The 25,612-nt window shown below is 41.3% G+C and overlaps 1 protein-coding gene across 1 annotated transcript in view; it reads left to right on the forward strand.

Moving 5' to 3' along the window:
* Positions 1 to 25,612, forward strand: part of LOC122550233 (triple functional domain protein-like) — a 561,659-nt gene that overhangs the window by 263,612 nt on the left and 272,435 nt on the right. Inside the window, exons 9-12 of the mRNA XM_043690993.1 lie at positions 4,302 to 4,532; positions 12,950 to 13,072; positions 15,175 to 15,366; positions 19,696 to 19,865. Coding sequence (XP_043546928.1) covers positions 4,302 to 4,532; positions 12,950 to 13,072; positions 15,175 to 15,366; positions 19,696 to 19,865 — 716 coding nt within the window. The remainder of the gene's footprint in view (positions 1 to 4,301; positions 4,533 to 12,949; positions 13,073 to 15,174; positions 15,367 to 19,695; positions 19,866 to 25,612) is intronic.

Here is a 25,612-nt window from a genome sequence, read left to right on the forward strand (position 1 = left end):
CGTAATGTTGAATTGTGCAAAAGCAAATACAATTTGTGCATCAATTTCTTGTATAGTTGCTTATAAAGTTATATAGAATTTTTAAGAATTATCAGAAAGTGAATCAAATGTACAGTTTCAAAAACATTGAACGACGTGCTTATAATCATGTTTGTAACTTTGTTACTATCTTGATGAGATTCAATTTTGCAAGTTTAAACAGTCATGAGCAGCCACTTTTTTAAAAAAAAGTAAAAATTATTAGTTGATTCAATTGTGAGGATATCAAAGCAACGCTAAGTCCTGTTTGCAACTTGTATATATGTCCACTTTTCAGCAGCAACTGGTGGGAAGTAGTCAAAAGTAACAAATTTGGCTGATTACCTTTTCTAACTTCTTTAATACAGGGAAGCAAGGCGATTGGAGAACACAGCTTTGTTCTCTTTACAAACCAGAAGTTTAGTTTGGAGCATTAGGACGTATTATTTTATTAGACATTTTATTGGATTGTTTACCAGGTGGCTTTCCACTGAACAGATACTTATGTTTTGTGTAGCTTTTACAATATATTGTGTGTCAATATTTTTGAAAAAGGAATGATAGATGAATGCTTTTGAACAAGTGCTGTTAAATAATAAACATACTTTCATTTTGAAGGAGAATATTGAAGTACAATTTTGGGGTATCCTTTTGTAATCATTAATAGTTTTTTGCCACTCAACCAGCAATGCCCACATCCCACAAATTAATAATAAAAAATGACCACTGTAATCCTTCGTGGATTCTGCTGTCTTCCTAGTTATCTTTTTACCCTTAACATACTTAGAAAATAACTTCAAATTTTTCTTTATTTCACCTGCCATTATTCTTTCATGCCAACATTTTGCTCTCATAACTTCCTTTCCTTTTCCAACTTTCTCCTTCCGAGTCACAAAATTATACAGTACAGAAGAGACTCTTTGGCCCATGAAGTCTGTACTGCTATATGTCTTCTGTAGTTTTTGAGGTCATAAGCCTCCCTTTTGCTCTTTATCCAATCCTATATACTCCATTATATGTAGGATTTGTTGGTCCCAACCCCTCTCTTTATTGGAACACGTTGATCCTGTACTCTCCTTGTTTCCTTCTTGAATGCGTCCCATTACTCTGATATGGATCTATTTAAAATTATTGACTCTCAGTCACCCATGGTTTATTCACACCTGATCTTATAAGAATCCAGCATTCCTTCAGTTTAGAACTTTGGTTTTATTGTTGTGTGTACTCAATTACAGAAGTACATGAGCACAGTGAAAATTACACAATATCGCCATTCCTCAGGCCAGGATGGCTTTTTGGCTGTTCCACTTTTCAAAAGGGCTGGTAGCGATAAACCAGGAGTTTACAGTCTGCTGAGTCTCACATCAGTAGTAGGAAAGCTTCAAGAAAATTATGAAGGAGGGAATTAATATCCATTTGAAAGAAGCATGGCTTAATTGGGGTCGTCAGTATGGCTTTGAGAGTAAGAGGTCATACCGAACAAATTGTTAGAATTGTTTGAAAATGTGTGATCACGTGTGTGGATGAGAGAAGTTCATTTGATGTAGTTTATATTGATTTTAGCAAAGCTTTTGACAAGGTCCCACTTGGAAGACTGATTGAGAAGGTTAAAGCACATGGAATTGAATGAAACTTGGTGAGATGGATCAGAAACTGGCTTAGTTATAAAACGGAAAGGGTAGAGTAATAGGCTGTTTGTGACTGGAGGGTGGTGTCCTTTGTTGTACCACGAGGATCAGTACTGGGACCCATATTTGTTGTTAAATATATAAATGATGTAGATTAAAATGTAGGGGAAATGTTAAGCAAGTTCACAGAGCACATCAAGATTGGTAGGGTGGTTAATAGTGAAGAAGATGGTTGTAGTTTGCAGAAAAATATGTATGGGTTAGTCAGATGGGCAGAGCTGTGGCAGATAGTATTTAACCATGAGAAGCATGAGGTGATGCACTTTGGAACAGGAAACAAGATGAAGGAGTATTTGATGAATGGTAGGACCCTTGGTAACTTGAAGAAACAGAGAGATCTTGGGGAAATTATTCAGACATCTCTGAAATCAACAGAGCACATAAATCGTTAAGGTATATGGGACACTAACTTTCATAAATTGTGGCCTAGAATGTAAGAACAAGGAGGTAATGTTAGAGTTGTACAGAGCATTGGTTAGGCCACAGCTGGGGTACTGTGTGCAGCTCTGGTCACCTCACTACAGGAAGGATATGATAACACAGGAGGAGGTTCAACAGGATATTACCTGGGATAGAGAAATTGAGCGAAAAGGAGAGACTAGATAGGCTTGGATTGTTTTCGTTAGAGCAGCGAAGGCTGAGGGGAGACGTGATTGAGGTGTATGAGATTATGAGGAGTATGGACAAGGTGAATAGAGAACAACTGTTCCCTCCTGCTTGGGCGGTCAATCACAAGGCATAGCCCTAGGTTAAGGGCCGGAATAGTCAGAGAAGGTTTGAGGAAAAGCTTTTTCACTGGATATCTGGAATGCACCGCCTGGAAAGGGAGCAGAGGCGGGAAACCTTACAACCTTTAAAAAATATTTTGATGAGTGCTTGAAATATCATAACATTCAAAGATACAAACATGTATTCATCTACTTAATTTCTGTTATTTCTGTAAAATCTCAACAGATCTGGCAGCATCTGTGAGGAGAAATCAAAGTTAATGTTTCAGGTCCAGTGAGCCTTCCTCAAGTCCTTCCTCAAGCCCTTCCTCATGTCACCGGACCCGAAATATTTGATTTCTCTTCACAGATGCTGCTAGACCAGCTAAGCTTTTCCACCAATTTCTGTTTTTGTTTCTGATTTACAACATCCCCAATTCTTTTGGTTTTTAGCTTCTATTTTTGTTCTCACTAGCACATGGCACTGGGATAATTCAGAGGTTACAATTTATGTGTTGTCTATATGTTTTGAGAATTGTGAATCTTCAGACTTATGATTCCAAAGAGTTGAAGAATTATGAGTCATTGAGCATTTTCAAGGATGCCATAGACAGATATTTGGAACTGCAGTGGAATTGAGGATTATGAGCGCAGACAGAAAGTAGATTTGAGGATCAGCTGAGATCAGCCACGAACTTAAGAAATGCCTCTGCTGCTTTAAGGTGAAAACAAGGATTGCAGATACTGGAAACCAGAGTTTAGATCAGAGTGGTGCTGGAAAAGCACAGCAGGTCAGGCAGCGTCCGAGGAGCAGGAAAATCGACATTTTGGGCAAAAGCCCTTCATCAAGAGTCTTCCTGATGAAGGGCTTTTGCCTGAAACGTCGAGTTTCCTGCTCCTCGGATGCTGCCTGATTGGCTGTGCTTTTCCAGCACCACTCTGATCTAAACTCTGCTGCTCTAAGGCCTAATTTAAAATCTAACTCTGATCAAGCTTTAACCTTACTTTTTGACTTGAGATCCTTTTTTTTGAGTTGATCTTCATCATAATTGAACTGCTTAACAGTTTACAACTTCACTTATACATCTTCAAAGTAATACATTAAGCAAGATCAGGGCATATTTGAAATTTTGCAGAAAATATAATTGTTTTGTTTGCAAAGCAGCAAATCCAAAATTGGATTCCTGAACTCTGTCGGGTCAGTCAATCTTGACCAAGATCAGTGTGCTTGATCTGTTGAAAAAAAAATGGTCAAGAGCATGGGCAGTGTCTTCTGCTGGAATGTGTGTGTTATAGATTAAACTTAGCTATGATAGCCTCCAAAAATGATTTCCATTTATATCATGCCTTGCAGGATGTGTAAGATTATGAAGTGTTCCTAATCATTTTAAAGCCACTTTAGTCACTGTTGTAATCCAGAATATGTATTGACCACTCATGAACAGCTTCTAACTGCAAATGTGTTAATGATATTGATAGAGAGGTGTATCTTTACCAGATAACCAAGGATAACTCAACTTCACTTTTTCAGAATAACCCAAGGGATCTTTTACATTCATTTGAGAGGGCAGTATCTCATTTCTCATCTAAAAAGTAAACTCCTGGTAATGCAGTGCTCCTTCAGTACTGCACTAGGTTATCAGCTTTGGTCTTTGTCCTCTGTTGTTGGAATGGGATTTGAACCCATAATCCTCTGACTCAGGTGAGAGTGCTATCGACTGAGCACGTGACTGTTGCAATCAAAAATATTTTGAGCTAACACTCATTGTTACGTTTAGTAGATGAGAATGATGTCACTGCTCCTTTTCACTTCAAGCAAATTATTAATATTTTTTGAAAAATATATCTACTTAAATTTTGTTTTGAATTTCATATCCAACTTCTGTAGGTGAGTCAAGATGGGAAAGCTCTGTTAGATAAACTCCAGCGACCTCTGACTCCTGGCAGTGCAGACTCACTGATGGCAACAGCCAATTATTCAAAAGCTGTTCATCATGTCTTGGACATTATTCATGAAGTCCTCCATCATCAAAGACAGCTTGAGAACATCTGGCAGCACCGAAAGGTTCGACTTCACCAGCGACTTCAACTTTGTGTTTTTCAACAGGATGTGCACCAGGTTGGTTTAAAGTTTTGCTGTTAATGTAAATTGAAAGCAATGAAATGTTTATAATTGACTTTTCATCCAACTCTGCTGCAGTTTTTAATTTCATTTTCAGTAGTTTCTGAAGGAAAGTCAACAGTCAGACAATTACCAAGAAGTTTTATGTATTCGTGTTGTTTTAGGACTGTTGGAATTTTAAAGGAGTTCTATGTCTGAATGTTTCCTTCCTTTTTGTAGAAAGCTGCTACACCTATGTTATGTTAAAATAAGAGCAAATACTGATTTAAAGCCTGATGAAGGGCTTATGCCCAAAACAGCGATTCTCCTGCTTCTTGGATGCTGCCTGACCTGCTGTGCTTTTTCAGCACCACACTTTCAACTTTGATTTCCAGCAGCTGCAGTCCTCATTTTCTCCTTGTAAATCTTGAGCCCTAAACTAATTGTCCAATCACATGAGTTCAAATTCCAGTATGGTATTAGAGGAATATAATTTGCTTCATTAAATAAATCAGAATTGAAAGCTAGTCTCCATGTTAATGACTATGAAATAATGGGATTGTCATTAAAAAGCTTTTGAGGAAGGAAATCTGTCTTTCTAACCCAGTCTGGCCTCTACTTTGTACCAGACCCATACCAATGTCATTGACTCTTAACTACATTCTAAAATTGCTTAGCAAGTCACTCACTGATATCAAATCACTATTAAAACAAAATCTAATAAGAATAAAGCTAAATAGACACTACAGTGTTAGCACAATAAAAAGTTTTTATGCTGCCAGTCTTTCTAGTTCAAACCAGGGGCAAGTACCATTCAAGCATTTTGAAATGTAGATTAGATTAGATTACTTTACAGTGTGGAAACAGGTCCTTTGGCCCAACAAGTCCACACCGCCCGCCGAAGCGCACCCACCCAGACCCATTCCCGTACATCTAACACTACGGGCAATTTAGCATGGCCAATTCACCTGACCTGCACATTTTTGGAGTGTGGGAGGAAACCGGAGCACCCGGAGGAAACCCACGCAGACACGGGGAGAATGTGCAAACTCCACACAGTCAGTCGCCTGAGGCGGGAATTGAACCCGGGTCTCTGGCGCTGTGAGGCAGCAGTGCTAACCACTGTGCCACCGTGCCGTACATCTGTATCAAACAGATTACAAATGTTGCATTTATAAGGGGTTGTAACTTGATAATTTTCATCACTGGAGCTTTCTGGGGGTTAATGCTTTTCTGGACTATGAGTTGTTGTACAAAGTGCCTATGTGGGAATCAGTGTTTCTCATAAATTTTATTTTCTACATGCAAAGGGAAAGTGCCACAGTGATCAGTGCTGGGGTATAAACAATTTAAAATCTATGGTAATGACTTGGATGAAGGGTCAGAAATCATATGACACCAGGTTATAGTCCAACATTTGAAATGACCAGCTTTCAGAGCATTGCTCCTTCATCAGGTAAAATGAAGGGAAGAACACAGGCACAGAATTTATACATAGAGAGATCAAAAGATAGTACAAATGATATGAGTGGGGTGTTGACAGGCTGAATAACAAGTCTCTGCAGGTGATCAAAAGTGTCACATGGTATGAGTAAAATGTCAACAGCTGAAAAGCAAGTGAAGGGATGACCTATGATCTTAAAAATTGAAGCAGAGAGATAATCACAAAAATGAAAAATAAGACAGTGCTGGAGACTGGAGGCTGAATGTCCTTGACTCCTGAAGTGCTTCCCTAATGGAAGGGAACATTCCCATCTGGCGATTGTTACATGGTGTCCATTCACCCGTTGTCATAGCGTCGACATGGTCTTGCCAACACACTATGCCTTGGGGTGTCTTTGCCTCCAGTGTATGAGGTGCATGACATTGGTTGAGTCACACAAGTACCTGCCATGTACATGGGTGGTGTTCCCACTTGTGATGGTAGTATCCATGTTGATGATCTGGCATGTCCGGCAGAGGTTGCCATAGATGGGTTGTGTGGCGTTGTGATTGCTATTGTCCTGAGGCTGGGTAATTTGCTGCGAGTTATGGCCTGTTTAAGGTTTGGTGGTTGTTTGAAGGTGAGAAGTGGAGGCAGTGGGATGATTTTGGCGAGATGCTCGTCATCATTGATGACATGTTGAAAGAATATGGCGTAGTTTCTCCCCTCCAGGGAAGTACTGGACAATGAAGGGTAATCTATTGGTTGTGTCCTATGTCTGTCTTCTGAGGAAGTGTTTGTGGTTTTTCACTGTGGCACGTTAGAATTGGCAATCGATGAGTTGAGCATGGGCATCCTTCAGCATCTTCAGATGTTCATAATGTTTCATGCTTCTCACCCCCGCTCTCTTCCAGGTCCAGGAAGATCAGATTTAACCTGGCATGGCATCTTCTCTCTGTTAGCAACTCTGTTGGAGTTATCCCTCGGGTTGCATGATGTATGATCCTATAATCAAATAGGAACCAGGACAGTTTGGTATCTAGCAAACCTTTAGACTGTTTCTTGAACCCTACGTTCAAAGCTTCGACTGCTTTTTCTGCCTGGCCATTGGATGATTGATGTTATGGAGCTGTCATTATCTGTCTAAACCCATTCAACTTCAGGAAATACTCAAATTCCTGCTGGTAAATGATGGTCCATTATCTGTAACCAATACTTTCAGGAATCCATGTATTGCAAAAGATCAGTGCAGTTTTTCTGTTGTCATCCCGTGTTTGACAAATTAACTCTCTGCAGGTTCAATCACTTTGAATGGGCTTCTATAATGAGTAAGAACATATTAAGCCTATGAAAAGCTCTGCATAGTTGATGTGTAACTGATTCCAGGGTTTACCCAATCATTGCCACAAATGTGGTGAAGCTGCTGGCTGTAATGTTTGGCCGTATTGGCATTCTAGGCACTACCCACCAACGCGGCTATGTCTGCATCCAAACCTGGCCATCATACATAACTTCTCACCAACATCTTCATTTTGGAGACCCTGGATGACTCTGGTGGTGTTCAGCCAGTATCTGGCGGCAACCTGTGCTCGGGACAATCAATCTTGTTCCCCATAACAATATGCCATTCTCGAGTGTGATCTGATCTCTTCAGGTCCAAAATGGCCACAGTTCTAGTTGTGATGGCCCTTTGGTTTCTCCCATCACCGCCAGCTGTTTCAGTTTTGCCAGGACAGGATCTTTCTGTGACCAAAGTCTGAAATTTATCAGGTATGACTGGAAGTGTGTGCAGAAAATTTAAAGCCATTACGGAGTGTTCCAGTGGCAGTACCATCAGTGGTGTATCTGCTAGTTGGAGGCAGCTTAGTGCATCCGCAGTTGCTACTTGGCCTCCCACACAGTGTTCCAACTTGTAATTATACGCACTTAGTATTAGAGCCTACTGTTGAATTCAGCCTGAAGCAATGGGTGGCATTGTCTTGGCCTCTTTAAGTAGACCTAGTAGGGATTTATGGTCAGTTATTATTACAAATTTATGTCAATAAAGGTATTGGTGGAACTTACTCCAAATATGACGGCCAAACCTTTCTTCTTGTCTGTGCCTAATTATGCTCTGCTTTCGCCGAAGTCCTGGATGCATAAGCTATTATGCATTACTCTTCATTGGGCCACCTATGAGTTAATACTACCCAGATGTTATGCAAGGAGATGTCACATATCAATACTAGATCTCGCGAGAGATCATAGTGTACCTAGAGGATGATAGCAATTTCTTCACTTCCCTGGCTTGGCTACGTGACCATTTCCAAGGCATTTTTAGGAGTTGATACAAAGGTGCCAGGATGGAGGCCAGATTATTTATTAAATTTCCAGTGGCGGATCTTATTGACTATGAGATTGTTGATTGGGTTTGTTAGCCTGGGCCAATCAGGGAGCCCTAGCGTCATTTACCAGCAGAGAATTCAAGTATTTCCTAAAGTCTTGGACTTCGTGGGAGTGTGAAATGGCAGCAGGAATGTCGGTGCCGGTCAAATGCCTCCGCTAAGTGAGAGAGACAGTTTAAATGGGACGCAGTTTGGTACCAGAACCACGGAAATGGCCCTGCGTGAGTACGAGGTGAGATTAACATGAGGTCAGGTCTTGTGATGTACAAAATTTGGGTTGGTGAAGCGTGAACAACGTGGATCACCTGAAAGCTGCCTATCTTGCAAACGGGGCAGGAACAAAACATACCTGGCCTGTCAGAAACCATATGTTCTCCCCCTCCATCTAGAATCAGGGACTGACTCCGAGCTGACTGGCAACAGCCAGTACACCATGCACATGTAACTAAAGGGTGACCTTGTGACCAGATACCAGCCTCTGTACAGTTATTCCATTTCCATAGCAATTCACCAGCCCAAAGAAAGCCCTTAGCTCTAGGTCGGACATAGGGGAGCCAGGGCACCTTTGATCACCGAGGAGTGCCTGAAACACACATTTTTCCCTTTGGCGTATGCCCACCTAGGAGAACCATCTAAAGATTATGCCCAAGTTCACTAAGTGCTCTCTATTGCTTATAAGCATAACATCTAGATGATTGGTGACCTGGAGTAGACCTTGCAAAATGTTCTCCGTCATCCACTAAAAAATTGCACAGACTGACAATAACCCAAATGGCAATCTCATACATTGCTATAAACCCATATGGATATTAATTGTAGCATACTTCTGGGAATCCTCACCTTAGTACAATTGCAAGTATGCATCACTGAGGATTTCAACATTGCTCCTGAGAAATAGAATCTTTACAGTGTGAAAGCAGGCCATTTCACCCAGCGAGTCCTCACCGACTCTCCGAAGAGAATCCCACTGAGACTGACCTATCACTGTAACCCTGCATTTCCCATGGCCAGTCCATTGAGCCTGTACATCTGTGGACACGATGGGGCAACTTACCATGGCCAGTTCACCTAACCTGCAGATCTTTGGACTGTGGGAGGAAACTGGAGAAGAAGCCCATGCAAACACTGGGAGAATGTAAAAACTCCACACAGACAGCAACCCAAGCTGGAGTTGAAGACAGGTCTCTGGCTCTGAGAGGCAGCAGTGCTAACCACTGAGCCGAGGTGCTGCATGACTCATGTCCAGCTTCCTGAAGGACAGAACCGGATCCTTATCCACAAACAAAAATCTTCTGATTTCTGCCTTTACCCAAGCCTTTTAATACAGTCACTAGTTACTCAACCAGCTGGTTCTCATAAGAGACTGGAACCAAAGTTGTACCCTTAATCTGTAAAAGTTTCCCTGTACAGGTTCTCAGTCTAGCCAAGGCCTTACGCAATCTTAAGAGTTGGAGTCCAGACCGAATTTTGTTAAAGACTAGTTTTACAATCACTGAAATGGCCGTGCTGGTTTCGACCTTAATTAAAAGCAAGTAACCTTTTAACCAGACATTTATTTTGATTGGTGGTTCTGATTCGGATGTTGCTAAGCAATTTCAGTGTTTCAAACCAGATGTAGATGGACTTTTCAGGGGTGCATTCTCTTGGATACTGGCTATTGAGTCCTCTTACTCAATTTAGGTCCAGTGCAACGCCTTTGCTTTCTTGACATTGCACACCAACAGCAACTACAATGGCTTGCTGGCCTGGATCCTTGAGAAAACTTTAACTGTTTGGGCGAGGCATGGCTTTATTTTGGAGTTTTGCTGTGAGCTGACGTAGAGTCCCTGTATTCAGGGGGAATTGTCCTTTGTGAGGCTATGCCTTCACTCAAATGGTGTTCCCCAAGCGCACTTGGACTGGTGAGAGTGTCCACGACTGTTGGAATACCCTGCAACTCTTATACTGCACTTGCTGCATTTTCCAAAGATATAGCCAGTTGGAGGTGCCTGTTTCAAGTCCAGTTTGGCTTCAGCTAGTCAAATGGTCATGTCATTAATCCCATATTCCAGCCGATCTCTTACTATCTTATTAGAGGTTAAACTAAAGTCACGTCACTCTGCTGGCCATCTTAACCTAGTCAAAAATCTCGATAGCCAGTTCTCGGGTTGTTGAGTAAAACCAAGCATCTCAGAATTAGAAGGGGCTTGGATTGTAATATTCCTTAACTAAATCCGTCAACTCTTGAAAGAATTTGGTATCTGGTGCCTTATGAAAAGTTAGGCTCTTCATAACCAAAAAAAGTGCAGGTCCAATAGCTGTCAAGAGAATTACTCGTTGCTTTTCATCTGTCCTGATGTCATTTGCCCAGAATAAATAATGCATTCTTTCCACGTACTGGGCCCAGTCTTCAGCAGGGTCAAATAAGTCAAGCATTCCAAATAACAGCATGATGCCAGAAATGCTTTACCCCAACTCAAAGACAACTGTTGTGAGTGAGTTTCTTCAGCAATGTAGTTTACTCTCATCGCCACTGAAAGAATTCCACAAAGGCTGGTATGCTATTACTAAGTCAGTCTTTTCTTACACGTGGAGACCTTGACACTCGTCCAGCTCCGAGTGTCAGAGTGTCTGACACTTCTCTTTTTCTCTGTCAGCCAGGTCTTCCTGAATGGATCAAATCAGCAGCCCCAATCTGGGGACTCATATTCTGTGATGCTAACCAGGCTGAACTCTGCATGCACTACATGATTCAGATACATGATGTAATAGCAGAGCATTTAGAAATACATGATAAAATCAAGTGGTCAAATGAAAGCAAAATACAGCAGATGCTGGAAATCTGAACCAAGCAAACTGGTGGAGAAGCTCATCAGGTCTGGAAGCATCTGTGGAGAGAGTAACAATGTTAATGTTTTAAGTCCAATACACTCTTCAGAACTCAAGAAACACTCTGAACAAGATTATATCAGACTTGAAACATTGGCTCCATTTCTCTCTCGACAGTTGACCACCTGAGTTTCTCCATCATTTTCCGTGTTTGTGTAAAATCAAGTAAAGTCAACATGCCTTTATGAAAAGAGAATCATGCTTGGTAGATTTACTACAGCTCTTAGCTACAAAACTAAGCTGAGGGGAAGGCCCAAAGGGTACAGGGAGATAACATCAGAATAAGCAAGTGAGAGACAAGATGACAGATTAAGTGCAATATAATGTAGAGAAGTTAGGACATATTCATTTCAGATTAGTAAAACAAAATATGTTTTAAAATATGTGAAACTTGTAAGTTGATGCTCCATGAGACTTGGTTAGACTCCTATGAAGAACAGTCATCATACAAATGCAGCAGGGAATTAAGAAGGCAAATTACATGTTGACCTTTATTGCAAGGGTGTTGAAGTTCAGTAATAACAGGTCTTGCTAAAATTGTACAGGGTTTTGGTTTAAATATATTTGAAGAATGTGTGCATCTTTTGCCACTGCATTTCTGAAAGGATATGCATGAATGGAGGTAGTGCAAATGTTTGCTAAATTGATATTTGAGGATTGAATCTAGATTCCCTGGAGTTTAGATGAAGGAAAGGGAATCATGTTGAGACACACAAGACTTTGAAGAAGCAGATGCTGAGAGATTGTTTCCATTGGTTGGGAATCTAAAAAATGGGGTCCAGTCTTAGTATAAAGGGGTTAATCATTTAAGACCGACTGAGTAGGAATTACTTCATTTAAAAGATTGTGACTCTCAGGTATTCTCTACCCCTGAGAGTTGTGGATGCATCATTTTTAAACAATTTTAAGTCTGGATGTACAGAGTTTTTCTGTCTTGGAATCATGGGTTAAAGGAAGAGGGCAGGAACGCAGAGATGAAGCCCAAGCTTGGACTAATCAAATTAAGTGGTGGAGCAGGTGCAAAGTCCACTCTTGCTGCTGTGTCTTATGCTTTTGTCTTCAACCAGTAAAAGCAGGCAATCTTCCTGTGGGCTTGCAGAAGGGAGAGGTTGTGTTTGAAATGGGCTAGTCCTTAGGATACCTGTAACTCACGGCCCCTCTCATCCCCAGCAGCAAAAGTGATCTCTATGATTCTCACTTTCGCACTGTTACCATCAAGCATGACCTCTCCTGCTCTCACAAGAAACATCTGTCCCCTGGCTGTGGCCTGCCCGACTTGTCCCCTATTCAGCTTCATTCTGCGGCTTAGTCCCTGTTGCGGATTGTTGCTGCTTACAGTCCTAGCAGTGGCCATCTAACTGCCTCGCTGCTTACAGAAGTGGAATCTTTACTCTAAAATGGGCAGGTGCCCTGATACCAACCAGATTATGGCCTTATGGAGGTATTTCTTTTGGATTTCTTCCTCAACTGAGAGGATCATTGCTGCAGAATTAAATTTGGCCCTATTAGTGCAAGATATTTTGCATTGTAATTGTTTTGGTCTTTTCATTACAACAGCTCAAGACATATCAGCTATGGTTGATGAATATTGAAGCAGATTAACGTGGCAAAGAATGTTCTTTATCTTATTTGATAATTGCTTTTGACTTAGAAACTGATAATATATTAGTCATTAGTAGAATTCAATCTTATGATTGTTAATTTGTTGAAGGTGTATGATAGTGTGTTCTTTACCCAGTGTTTTTAATTAAATTTTGTAGGTGTTGGATTGGATTGAAAATCATGGAGAGGCCTTTCTCAGCAAACACACTGGAGTGGGGAAGTCATTGCACAGAGCCAGGGCTTTACAGAAACGGCATGAGGATTTTGAAGAAGTTGCACAGGTACAAAGCCTGATTTTAAAATACTCCTTGAAGAGAAAATGAGGTCTGCAGATGCTGGAGATCAGAGATGGAAATGTGTTTCGGGCATTAGCCTGAAGAAGGGCTAATGCCCGAAACGTCGATTCTCCTGTTCCCTAGATGCTGCCTGACCTGCTGCGCTTCTCCAGCAACACATTTCCATCTTTAAAATACTCCTGCTTGTGCAGGCTTGGATAATATAGGCATCAGTGTTTGATTTTTCTAAAACAAGATGCAGAAAGACCTATATGTTTGTGATGTACCCTGTATTGTGCATTGCTGGCTGAATTCAGCAAGGAAGGAGCAATCACATTGAGTGAGACACGGCCAGTATAAACATGTAGTTTAAGGAATTTGGAGGCAACGTGGGAATAGAACTCATAAACCATAGACTTCCTACAGTGTGGAAGCAGGCCATTTGGCCCATTGAACCCACACTGATCCTCCAAAGAGAATCTCGCCCCACTATCCTATTCCTGTAATTCTGCATTTCCCATTGCTAACCCATCTAGCCTGCACATCCTGTGGGAAATTTAGCATGGTCAGTTCACCTAACCTGCACATCTTTGGACTATGGGAGCAAACCCACACACAGCCACAGGGAGAATGTGCAAACTCCATACAATCAACCGAGGGTGGAATTGAACCTGGGTTCCTGGCACCGTGAGGTAGCAGTGCTAACCACTGAGCCACTATACAGCGGTTCAAGGAGGTAGCTCATCACCACCTTCTCAAAGGCATCTAGGGATGGGCAATAAATGCTGACCCAGCCAGCGACATGAGTATCTGAAGAAACAAATGGAAGAAAAAGTATACTAATCGGTACATACGCTTGGAAAATAAATTACCACAATATGAAGTATGTGTGCATTGAACCATTCATTATCTAATGGCTGCAGAATTAATTTGCATTTGCTTTTTGCACAGTTTTTGGAAATCAGCTTTGACATGTTTTCCCTGTAAAACAGACCTGCTGAAGGGAGATGAACTTGAAATTGGCAAATCAAAACCCAAAGAATAGTGGGGAATGTTAATTGGTTGAAATTAATTTTTAAAAGGGGCTGCAAATGTGAAAATCAGCTTCTCATAAACTGAAGCCTGTCATCCCTGCTCACATTTTGGTTATCTTATTCTGCACCCTTTGCAAAGAACTTGAGATCATTCTCAAAGTTCAGGCCCAGAAGTGGACAAAGTTCTCCTGATGAGGCTATAGCAGTGATTTGCATAACTTCATGAATTCTGTACTCTATCTTTCTAATAGTAAACCAAAAGTTTTCATATACATTTTAAATAACTTATCCCCATCACAATGAAAGATTGTTTGTAGATATGGCCCCAATTTTACCTGTTGTTGCACCACCTTTAAAACTGAATGATTCACTTTTCTGCCATCTGAAAACTCTGAAATCATGCCTGGTGTATCCAAGTTCATTTTCAGCAGGAAAGGTCATGAAATACACTGATTTTAGAAAAATATCACTCAGACCAGCGATCTGAGCTGTTTCTTATCCTTCACCCAACACTTTTGGCCACCCTATCAGCACTGCTCACTCCAAACTGCACAGACACAGCTGCTCCAAGAGTCTCTGCATGGTGATCGGCTAGCTAATGCCATTCACAGCACTGACTTCCACAAGTTGATGCCTATTTTGCGATAGAATAAAGCAAGAAAATCTCCCATATAAATGAATCTGTGTTTTAGTTACACACTCATCCCTACTTTCTACAGGTTAAGGCCAGTTTTCAAATCATTTCCTGCCTTTTGTGGCATAAGTTAAATTAGTTCATGATGCCATCATTTGGCAGATCATAAGTACATTGGGAAAATATAGCAAGTCCATGGTTAAACAGGGAAGAAAACTTCCAGTGTTTGATGTGAAAACTCAGACTTCTTTTTCAAACAAAAACTGTTTAAATTTTCATGTGTGTATTCTCCAAGTTCTATAACAAATAGCTAACAGTTAGCATTAACATTTGGATTATAACACCAACTGCTGTTGAGGGTTGCAGCCTTTTATGTAATATTCAATTATAGAGTTCACTTGAATGATACCAAGAAATAGATACATTCCTTTCTTCTATAGAACACATACACCAATGCAGATAAACTTCTGGAAGCTGCAGAGCAATTGGCTCAAACAGGGGAGTGTGATCCTGAAGAGATTTATCAGGCAGCCCATCAACTGGAAGATCGGATCCAGGACTTTGTGAGAAGAGTGGAGCAGAGGAAGATCCTATTGGATATGTCGGTCTCTTTTCATACCCATGTCAAGGAGGTGAGATTGCATTTTACGTAATCTATTGTAATCTGTTAAATTTGTTCAAAAACCCATTTTTGTGTATGTGTCCTGTCAACATTTTTGCATTAGAACTTTCTGTGATCATGTTTATAATTGAAGTTATCTGTGGAAATATATGCTTCAGTCTTAAATGGTATTATTGTTTCACTGGTGTTGATCAAGTAATTGCATCCAATTTGTTAACTAGGATCTTGAAAGTCTGTTGAGCAGGAATATGGGTCTGAAAGATGAAAAGCTTGTAGAATTAAGTCTTTTTGTGGCTTCATGTTGATTGCTGCTAGAACATAGAAAAATACAATACAGGAATAAGCCCTTTGGCCCACCATGCCTGCGCTGACCATGCTAATCTAAACTAATTCCATCTGCCTGCACATGGTCCGTATCCCTCTATTCTCTGATGGTCATGTGTCTGTCTGAATGTCACTTAAACTTAGCTATCATGTTTGCTTCTACCACTACCCACTGGCAGCGCATTTCAGGAAACATGTATTTATTATATTGGAAGTGCTACAGTCCTTTTCAGAGCTGCTTGAATCAAAGTTCGATTGTTGCTCTGCTCAGTGATTTTATGGCATTGGCTCTATTTCAGCTGGAGTTGTGCTTCGTCTGAAGAAAGCGGTAATCTTTGCCAGGACAAGTAATTACACTTCTGCCTTACATGGTGCAAAATGTTTCACTTCAACTACTTAGATAGTTTCTCGATGGTCGGTGCAAAGATTTATTCAGATGCACTATCTGGGAGAAATTTCTTGGAGATCTTGGATGTATTCTTGGAGGCAAATTCATTTCACGAATTGTTGGCCATGAAATGGGATTCTAGCTACATTACTTTATGCCATGTTATGTTCTGTGATGCAACATTTTAATTCTTCCACATAATTTCTGCCAAGATATGGAATCAGCATATAAACACTTTACCTTAAGATACTTTTTGAATACTTTTATTAAGAATTCCTTTGTATAGTATTTTATTTGAGCTTCTGGTAGATGTAAAGTGAGAAGAGGCTTGAAGGAGAATTGAACAGGTTGTGTGAGTGCGCAAAATATGGCAGTTGTAATATAATGTGAATAAGTATAAAATTATCCTCATACTTTGGGGCGGCACAGTGATTAGTGTTGTGCTAGGGACCCAGGTTTGATTCCAACCTTGGGTAACTGTACAGAGTTTGCATGTTCTCCCATATCTGAGTGGGTTTTCACTAGGTGGCTCCAGTTTCCTCCCACAGTCCAAAGCTGTATAGGTTTGGTGTATTAGCTATGTGGTTTAGCCGTGGTAAATGCAGGGTTACAGGGAGTAAGATGGGATGCTCTTCAGAGGGTCAGTGCAGATTCGATGGGCTGAATGGTTACTTTCTGCACTGTAGGTATTCTATGATTCTGTTTACTCTGCAGAGTATTTCTTGAATGGTGAGAGATTGGGAAGTGTTGATATCAAAGCAAACCTGGGTCTCCTTAGCTATAAATGATAGAAAGCTCATATGCAGCAAGCATATCCTTTGATAACTGGTAACATAGTTTAGACATCTGTTCCTACTTCCCTTTTCCTATTCATACTACTAGTTCAGGTTACAGTATGACATTTAACTCCAGTCAGCTAGTTTTATTTCCTCAGCATACATAAGAAAATGGGAAGCAGGAATACTTTATTCAACCCCTCGAGCCTGTTCCAACACTCTGTAGCATGGCTGATTATCGACCTCAACATCATTCTCCCAAATTATCCCCATATCCCTTGGTATCCAGAAATCTAGCAATCTCTGTCCGGAACGTACTCCATGATTGAACTTTCACCAACCCTTTGACTTCGAGATTCTAGAGCAGTCATATTACGACATGCAACTATCCATTAAAGTACTGCTGGCCTTTGAAAAGAGCAATGCTGCCAACTATCCTACAGAGACTACAGGCAGTGATCAGAAACAGGAAATACAGTAGGGGTGGTACGGTGGCTCAGTGGTTAGCACTGCTGCCTCTCAGCGCCAGGGACCCAGGTTCGATTCCATCCTTGAGCGACTGTCTGTGTGGAGTTTGGGCAGACATGGGGAGAATATACAATGTAGAGATGATTGCATTGGGAGCAATGGATACAGTAGATGACATGTATGGAAGTGCTGGTGAAACTTTGGATGTGGAACACACCTTTAGGGCCTAGGACAGAGATGGGGGAGGAAGTGTGAGCGCAGGTTTTGCAATTACTGCGGTGGGAGGGAAGGGTGGATTGGTAGGGGGCATGGACCTGACAAGGCATTTGAGGAGGGAAAGTCTTTACAGAAAACGGATAAGGATAGGGATGGGGAGGGAAATATATCTCTGGTCTGTTTGTAGGTGGCGAAGATAGCGGAGGATGATGCGATGTATACGGTGGTTGATGGGGTGTAAGGTGAGGACCGGGGGGGGGGGGGGGGGTTCTGTCCTTATGGTTTTACCAGACCATAGAACTGCTGTCTCAATAGAGAGAGATAACTAGTGGTGGTTTATCCTGAGGGTCACCATGCTTTAGGTGAGGATAGAGGTTGAGAAAGGGAGACCTTCATGGTAACCTCAATAGGGCAGGAATTTAATTCAAGCTGTTGGTGCAACTTTGCATTGCATAATATCCATCCAGTCAATGGAGCAAACCATTTGGGAGATTACAGCTTGCCTGTCATAGTTTACTTCAGTTTTAATATTACAAAATGAACTTCCAATTATAAGCCCTGAATTAGAATCAACTGTAAGAATATAGTTGTAGTTATTGGAACAAGGGTCAGGTGGATCTCATCTACTGTGAGATCCTTGATTGGCCCAGGTTAACAATCCAATCAGGGAGCACTAGCTGACAGATATTAGCAGGGCATTCAGAGTGACTCCGATTCTAAGGAGTTACTCTGAGCTGACTGGCCAGAGCCCATATACTCTGCTAATATAAATAAAGGGTAACTTGGTGACAAAATACCGGCCTCGGTGCAGTTATTTCAATTCTCCTCTACACATGTGACAAAGATGACCAGTTTCAATTCTTATTAGTTATCCCTTGGATGTATTCAACTCAATTTTAACTCCAGTCAGGGTATGACAAAGGGCTGGCAGCTGGAGGGTACAACTGACCTTTAAGGCTGTGTCTTACCACAATGCAACCAGCTGGCTTACTGACTAAAATAATGGTGAAGCCAGTACAATCTGGATGCTAAGCTGTTAAGCTTGAATGACAGGAGGCTGGTACTGCAGATTCAGGAGACGGCCACTCGTGCAACGTGGTTGTCTTGGAGGGAATCTTACTTGGGCAGTGGAACCCCAGCAGGTGTCCATAAGGTTTCAGCAATGAAAATAAGCATAAAAATATTAAATATGGATAAAATTTGTCCCCTCTTCTGAAGCTGGTTCTGAATTTTAGTACATTTTAAAGCCATCAAAATGTCTCTCTTTCCCACTTGAAAGATCTACTTAGATGACTAGTTAGCATCTTGATGTGCAATAGCCCTTCTCCCAATCACGAATTATGTGGCTTTTGGCTATCAGCTGGCAGGAAATTACAAGGATATTTAAGAAATGTGCTTCTCCTGTTCCTAACCCTGAATTGTATTTTATCAGAAACTTTCCAGAATGGTGGGTTTCAGCTGCTCTACACTATTCTGTGATATTGCATGTTGACACCATCCTATGACTTTCCCAGCCTATATTTTAGGTAACAGTTTTTCAGAGTAGTTTTATTTTCAGTTTTCCAACATTCATAGTATTTTGCTTTTGAATGGAAAGGATAATCTGCTGTAAGTACCTCTATGAAGCTCAAACTGCAGTAAGTTCCTGCCACACAGGGTTGGGATTCTTTCATGTGGACCAGTGACCAGTAATTAGATTTTTTTTAAAAGCAGGCTTTTTCTGTTGTATTTTCTGCTTCTCCAGCAACCAAGTGCAATGAGCACTGTCTTTCCATTTGAAACTTATTGCCATGTAACCTGGTAATAAACATTTTACAGCACTTTTAATTGCATTGTTACTGCTATTTAATCAATATACTCACCAAATAAAATTCAGACTCATGGTAATGGTTAGATTGCGTTGAGATATAACAAAGGGAGCAGCTTAGAAAAATAATAACATTGTTCAGAGAGAAACAATCAACAGATTTAACATCTTGAGATGAAAGACTTTTTGGGAATCAAATCGTTACCCTGTTTCTCCGTCCACAGTTGCTGCCAGACCTGCTGAGCATTTTCAGCTTTTTCTGTTTTTATTTTAGCTTTCCCTCAAATCTATTCTCAATCATGGCCTCTATTATTTTCCACATTGTTAGCATTTTAATTGTGGTGTTTTTATCTTTTGCAGCTCTGGACATGGCTGGAGGATTTACAGAAGGAACTTTTGGATGATGTGTATGCTGAATCTGTGGAGGCAGTGCAGGATTTGATCAAACGCTTTGGTCAGCAGCAACAGACCACTCTTCAAGTGACAGTAAATGTTATCAAAGAAGGGGAGGATTTAATCCAACAATTAAGGTTGGCAATCAGATTGTTACAACTTTTCGAGTTATCACTCTCTCATTTAGTTTGAATTCCTAAAGCCTGATAGCAGTTTGGAAAGCATGTCTCCCCATCTTGTCTTAGTGGCTGGATCCTTTTGTACAAGCCTTGTACAGGAAAAGAGGCAGGGAGCCTCCGGGGTGGAGATCTCTCCTGATGAAGGGCTTTTGCCTGAAACATCGATTTTCCTGCTCCTCGGATGCTGCCTAACCTGTGCTTTTCCAGCGCACTCTGATCTAAACTCTGGTTTCCAGCATCTGCAGTCCTCACTTTTGCCTATATGGACTTCAGCAAAGCATTCAACAGGGTTCCACATGATAGGCTGTTTAGCAAGGTTAGATCACATGAAATCCAGGGAGAGCTAGCCACTTGGATATTAAATTGGCTCAAAGGTAAGAGACAGAGGGTGGTGGTGAAGGGTTGCTTTTCAGACTGGAGGCCTGTGACCAGCGGTGTGCCGCAAGGATTGGTGCTGGGTTCACTGCTTTTTATCATTTTTAAAAGTGATTTGGATGTGAATATAGGAGGAATGGTTAGTAAGTTTGCAGATGACACCAAAGTTGGTGTAGTTGACGGTGAAGAAAACCTCAAGTACACTGGAGCCTTGATCAGATAGGTCGAGAAGTGGCAGATGGAGTTTAATTTAGATAAATGAGAGATGTGCATTTGAGTAAAGTGAATCAGGTCAGGACTTATACACTTAATGGTAGGGTCCAGCCGAGCGTTGCCGAACAAACAGATCTTAGGGTACAGGTTCACAGTTCCTTGAAAGTGTAGACAGGTTGGAAAAGAAGGCGTTTGGTATGCTTACTGTTATTGGTCAGAGCATTGAGTACAGGAATTAGGATGTCACGTTGCAGTTGTACAGGACGTTGGTTAGGCCACTTTTGGAATACTGTGTACAGTTCTAGTCTCCTGCTGTAGGAAAGATGTTGTTAAACTTGAAAGGGTGAAGAAGGGATTTTCAAGGCTTGTTGCTGGGATTGGAGAGTTTGAACGAGAAGGGAGAAGCTGAATAGGCAGAAGGCTATTTTCCCAGGAGCTTTGGAGACTGAGGAGTGACCTTACAGAGGTTTATGAGGGGCACAGATAGGCTGAATAGCCAAGATCTTTTTCCCAAGGTAGAGGAGTCCAAAACTAGAAAGTGCATGTTTAAGGAGAGGGGAACAATTTAAAAGAGAACTAAGGGGCAACTTTTTCGTGCAGAGGGTAATGGGTGTATGGAAGAGCTGCCAGAAGTGGTGGAGGCTGGTACAATGCAACATTTAAAAGGCATCTAGGTGAATAGGAAGAATTTAGAGGATTTTGGACCAACTGCTGGCAAATGGGACTAGATTATTTTGGGATATCTGGTCAGCATTGATGTGTTGGACCAAAGGATCTGTTTCCATGCTGTATATCTCTGTGACATAGAGTCATAGTGGCATGACAGCTCAACATTCCTGGTTGACTTACCTGATGAGCGTTTTTTTAAAAAATCATAATACAAGTTAAAGGAACAATTATAACTTTTAGCTGGCATAATATGGTAGAAAAATAATCAAACTAAGATACAGTCAGTTCTTCTGTAACACAACAGTTCCGTTCTTGTGCAACCTTGCGTTATAGAAACAACGCTTACAGTGTTGGCAAATGTGATCATGTTACAGTCAACACATGTTTTAAAAGTCTGCACTTTAGAAGCAGTGTAACCAATTTGTCAATTGCCTTATTGGAAATTTATGTTGACGACACGCATGTTATAGCAGAGTGACCTGTATGTGAGTTGGGCTGAAGACAAAATAAAGGGGATAATCACACTTCTTTAAGTGAGGGTGAGCCAGAAGAGGAAATATTTGAAAAGTGCAAAAAAAGCAACCCGGCAGTAGGGTAGTAATAATAGAGTTCAAATACCCTAGTATTATTGGTGATGGATAAATATGGAGGGAGCCACTTTCTTGAAATATATTTAGCTATTAAGTTACTACTGGAAGGTCAAGAAGAAAGCGTGCAGTTCTGATCTTGGTTTTAGAAGAATGAAACTGGATGGGTGGAAGAGATATCAGTTGGAGAGCACATTGGTGCATGTGGTAGATTCAAAGAGTCCTATAGCGTGGAGATAGGCGATTGGCCCAAACTGGTCCCTGCCAATCAAAATGTCTACCTACGCTGACCCCATTTCCCTGCACTTGGCCCATATCTTTGTAAACCTGACCTATCCATGTATTTGTTTAAATACCTTGTTGGTAATGTACCTGCTTCAACAACTTGCCACTGGCAGCTCATTCCATGTGCACTCCGTCCGCTATGTTAAAAAGGTTACCCCTCAGGTTCCCTTTTATTCTTTCTCTTCTAACTTTAAACTGATGCCCCCCCAGTCTGTGATTGCCCAACTGTGGGAAAAAGACTGAGTGCATTCACCCTATCCATGTCTCTCATGATCTTATATACTTCTATATGATCCCCCCTCAGTCTCCTGCGCTCGAAAGAAAAAGTCCTAGCTTATCCAACCTCTCCCTATAACTCAGACTATTGAGTCCAGACACCATCCTTTAAATTTCTCCTGCACTCTTTACAGTTTAATAACATCCTTCCTATAGCAAGGTGACCAAAACTGAACACAGTACTCCAGTGTGGCCTAACCAACATCTTGTACAACTGCAACATAACGTCCCATCTTCTATGCTCCATGTACTGACTGTTGAAGGCTAATGTGCCAAAGGCCGCCTTCGTTTGCTGTCAAGCTGTGACTCCACTTTCAGAGAACTGCACACCTGAACTCCAAGGTCCCTCTGTTCCACTACACTCCTTAAGCCCCCACCATTCATAATGAAACTCCTACCTTGATTTGACTTTCCAAAATACAAGACCTCACTTGTCCATTTGCCATTTCTTGGCCCACTTCTGCAGCTTAAGGTCCTGCAAGGCAATTTCTGACAACCTTTCTCACTGTCCACAATACCACCTATTTTAGCGTCATCTGCAAACGTACTAAGCATGCCTTGTAGATTCTCATCCAAATCATTAATGTAGATAACAATCAGTAATATGCCCTGAGGCACGCCATGAGTTATAGGCCTCCAGTTCAACAAGGTTCCTTCCACTATTACCCTCTGCTTCTTCCCATAAAGCCAATTGTGTATCCAATTTGCCAGCACCCTTTGGATTCCATGCAATCTAACCTTCCAAAGTAGCGTACCACGTGGAACCTTTTCAAAGGCCTCACTGAAATCCATGTAGAAAATGTCCACTGTCCTGCCCTCGTCGACCTTCCTTGTCACTTCACCAAAGAACTCATAACAATTTGTGAGGCATGGGCTCCCATACATTAAGCTGTGCTGACTGCTCCTAATCAAACCTTGTCTTTCTAAATGCACATTTTTGTCTTATCATTTTAAGTAACTTACTTACCACAGATGTTAGGCTTACTGGTCTATAGTTCCCAGGATTTCCTTTGCAGCCCTTCTTGAATAAGGGCACAACACTCACCACCACACAGTGACCATAGTTATATTAATTTTAAGATAGTTATGGAGAGGGACAAAACTGGTCCACAGGTTCAAGTTGTAAATTGGGCCAAGGTGAATTTTGAGGAAATTATACAGGAGGTTGCAGTGGTTTGTTTGTAGGCAAAGGGGCTTTCAGCAATGGCAGGCCTTTGGAAGTGAGGTAGCTAGAGTTCAAGGTCTATATGTTCCTGTGAGGGTGAAGGGCAAGGTTGACAGGAATGGAGAACCTTGGATGATGACAGATATTGAGGCTTTGACCAGAATAAAGAACAAGGCATGCTCAAATACAGGCAGCTAGGATCAAGGGAATCATTGGAGGTATTTAGGGGATACAGAACTTTACTGAAGAAGGAAATCAGGATGGCGAAAAGGAGGCACATGATAGCCATGGCTCGGAAGGTTAGGGTGAAGAGGTTCTTTAAATATACTAAAGGAACAAAAGATTAACTAGAGTGAGAATAGGACCTTCAAGAACTAAAGTGGACATGTACGTGTAGAACTGCAGGAGATGGGTGAGGGCCTCAATGAATATTTCTCCTCTGTTTACCGTGGAGGAAGACATGAAGAGTTGGGATTTTGGGGAAGTTAGTGGTCATATCTTGGGGACAATCTATTATCACAGTAGAGGAGGTGTTGGAAGTATTAGAATGTATGATGGTGGATAAATCCAAGATATATCCAAGAACACTGCTAGAGGCTAGAAAAGAAATCATGTGGGCCCTGGCTGATATTTGTGCATCATCGTGATCCATGGATGAGGTCCTGGAAGATTGGAGGGTAGCAAATGATAATAAATCAGCTTGTTTCTTATTCTTTTGTGGTGGGATGTTGAGGGTCACCAGCAAGATCAGCACTAACGGTGGGTGATCTTCTTGAACTCTAAGCAGTCCATTTCCGAAAAGTGTGCACTTACAGCATTCTGATTCAATGACCGTGAAGTAATGGCTTTCAAGTCTGGATGCTGTGTGACTTAAAGGAAAAGCTTGCACATGGTGGGTATTCCTATACATCATCTGCCCTTGTCCTTCAGTGGAGGCCATGAGTTTGGAAAGAGCTGTTGAAGGAGCTGTGGTGAATTGCTTCAGTGTGTCTTGTAAACTGCAAGTGCACACTGTGGTGGTGAGAGTGTATGTTGAGGGTGGTTAGCGTTCCAATCAAACAAGCTTCCTTATCCTTTTTGATGTTGTATTTCTTGTGCAGAGAGTTTTGTTGGAATTGTACTCATCCAGGCAAACCCTCTGATGTATGATGTATGTGTGAATGACAGGCAGTCTTTGGCGACACAGGAGTGAGTTAACTTGCTGCAGAGTTCCCAGTTTTGAACTACTCTTGTAGTTATAATAATTAAATAGTTAAACCAGTTAAATTTATAATTAATGATATCTCCCAGTTTGTTGTTGATGGAGAATTCACAGCAGTTTAAAAGGGAGAAGAGCAGACAAAGGAGGCACATGGTGAGGACAGTGCAGGAGGAGTGAGAGAGAAAACCTGCACAGTTACTGCCTTTGCTGTTTGAATTCATGTATTGCTGGACATCGGAGTGCATCTGGGAAAATTAACGAACAGTGAAATTCACAACTAATCTTGGAGGAACTGTTGGGTGAAGTTCACAGCACAGATTCCAATAAGTTAATTGTTGTTTTAAGTCTGTCCAAGAGAAAGGCTGCAGTAGTGGATACAGTGGATTCTTTCTTGATTATATGTTTTTGGAGATAAGTCTCATGATTAAACTTTAAATATAAGCCATGGCTATTAATTTAACCTGGGGCAGTTTTTGTAGAGGAATAAGACTGTTATTTTCTGGGTCTGTAGATTGTGAAGGAGCAAAAATGGCCTTTACAGTGATATGTACTTCTTGTCAGATGTGGGAGTTTAAAGAGAGTTTAAGGGTTACTGCGGATTATATCTGCCGTAAATGCTGTTGGATGCGAATCTTATCAGATCAAGTGGATCGGTTGGAGAGGCAAATAGAAGCGATGAAGAATTTGCAACAGCAACAGTATGTGATGGATGGCAGTTATAGAAAGGGGGGAAAGTCTCAGATACAGTCACATAGATGGGTTAACTCCAGGAAGGGTAAGAGAGATAGGCAACTAGAGCAGGAGTCTTTTGTGGATATACCCATTTCAAACAGGCGTGCTGTTTTGGAAAATGTAGGGGGTGATGGATTCTCAGGGGAACGTAGCACAAACAGCCAAGTTTCTGGTATTGAGACTGGCTCTAATGCAACGAGGG

Source organism: Chiloscyllium plagiosum, chromosome 5, assembly GCF_004010195.1.
Source record: "Chiloscyllium plagiosum isolate BGI_BamShark_2017 chromosome 5, ASM401019v2, whole genome shotgun sequence".
In the NCBI taxonomy this organism is placed as follows: domain Eukaryota; kingdom Metazoa; phylum Chordata; class Chondrichthyes; order Orectolobiformes; family Hemiscylliidae; genus Chiloscyllium; species Chiloscyllium plagiosum.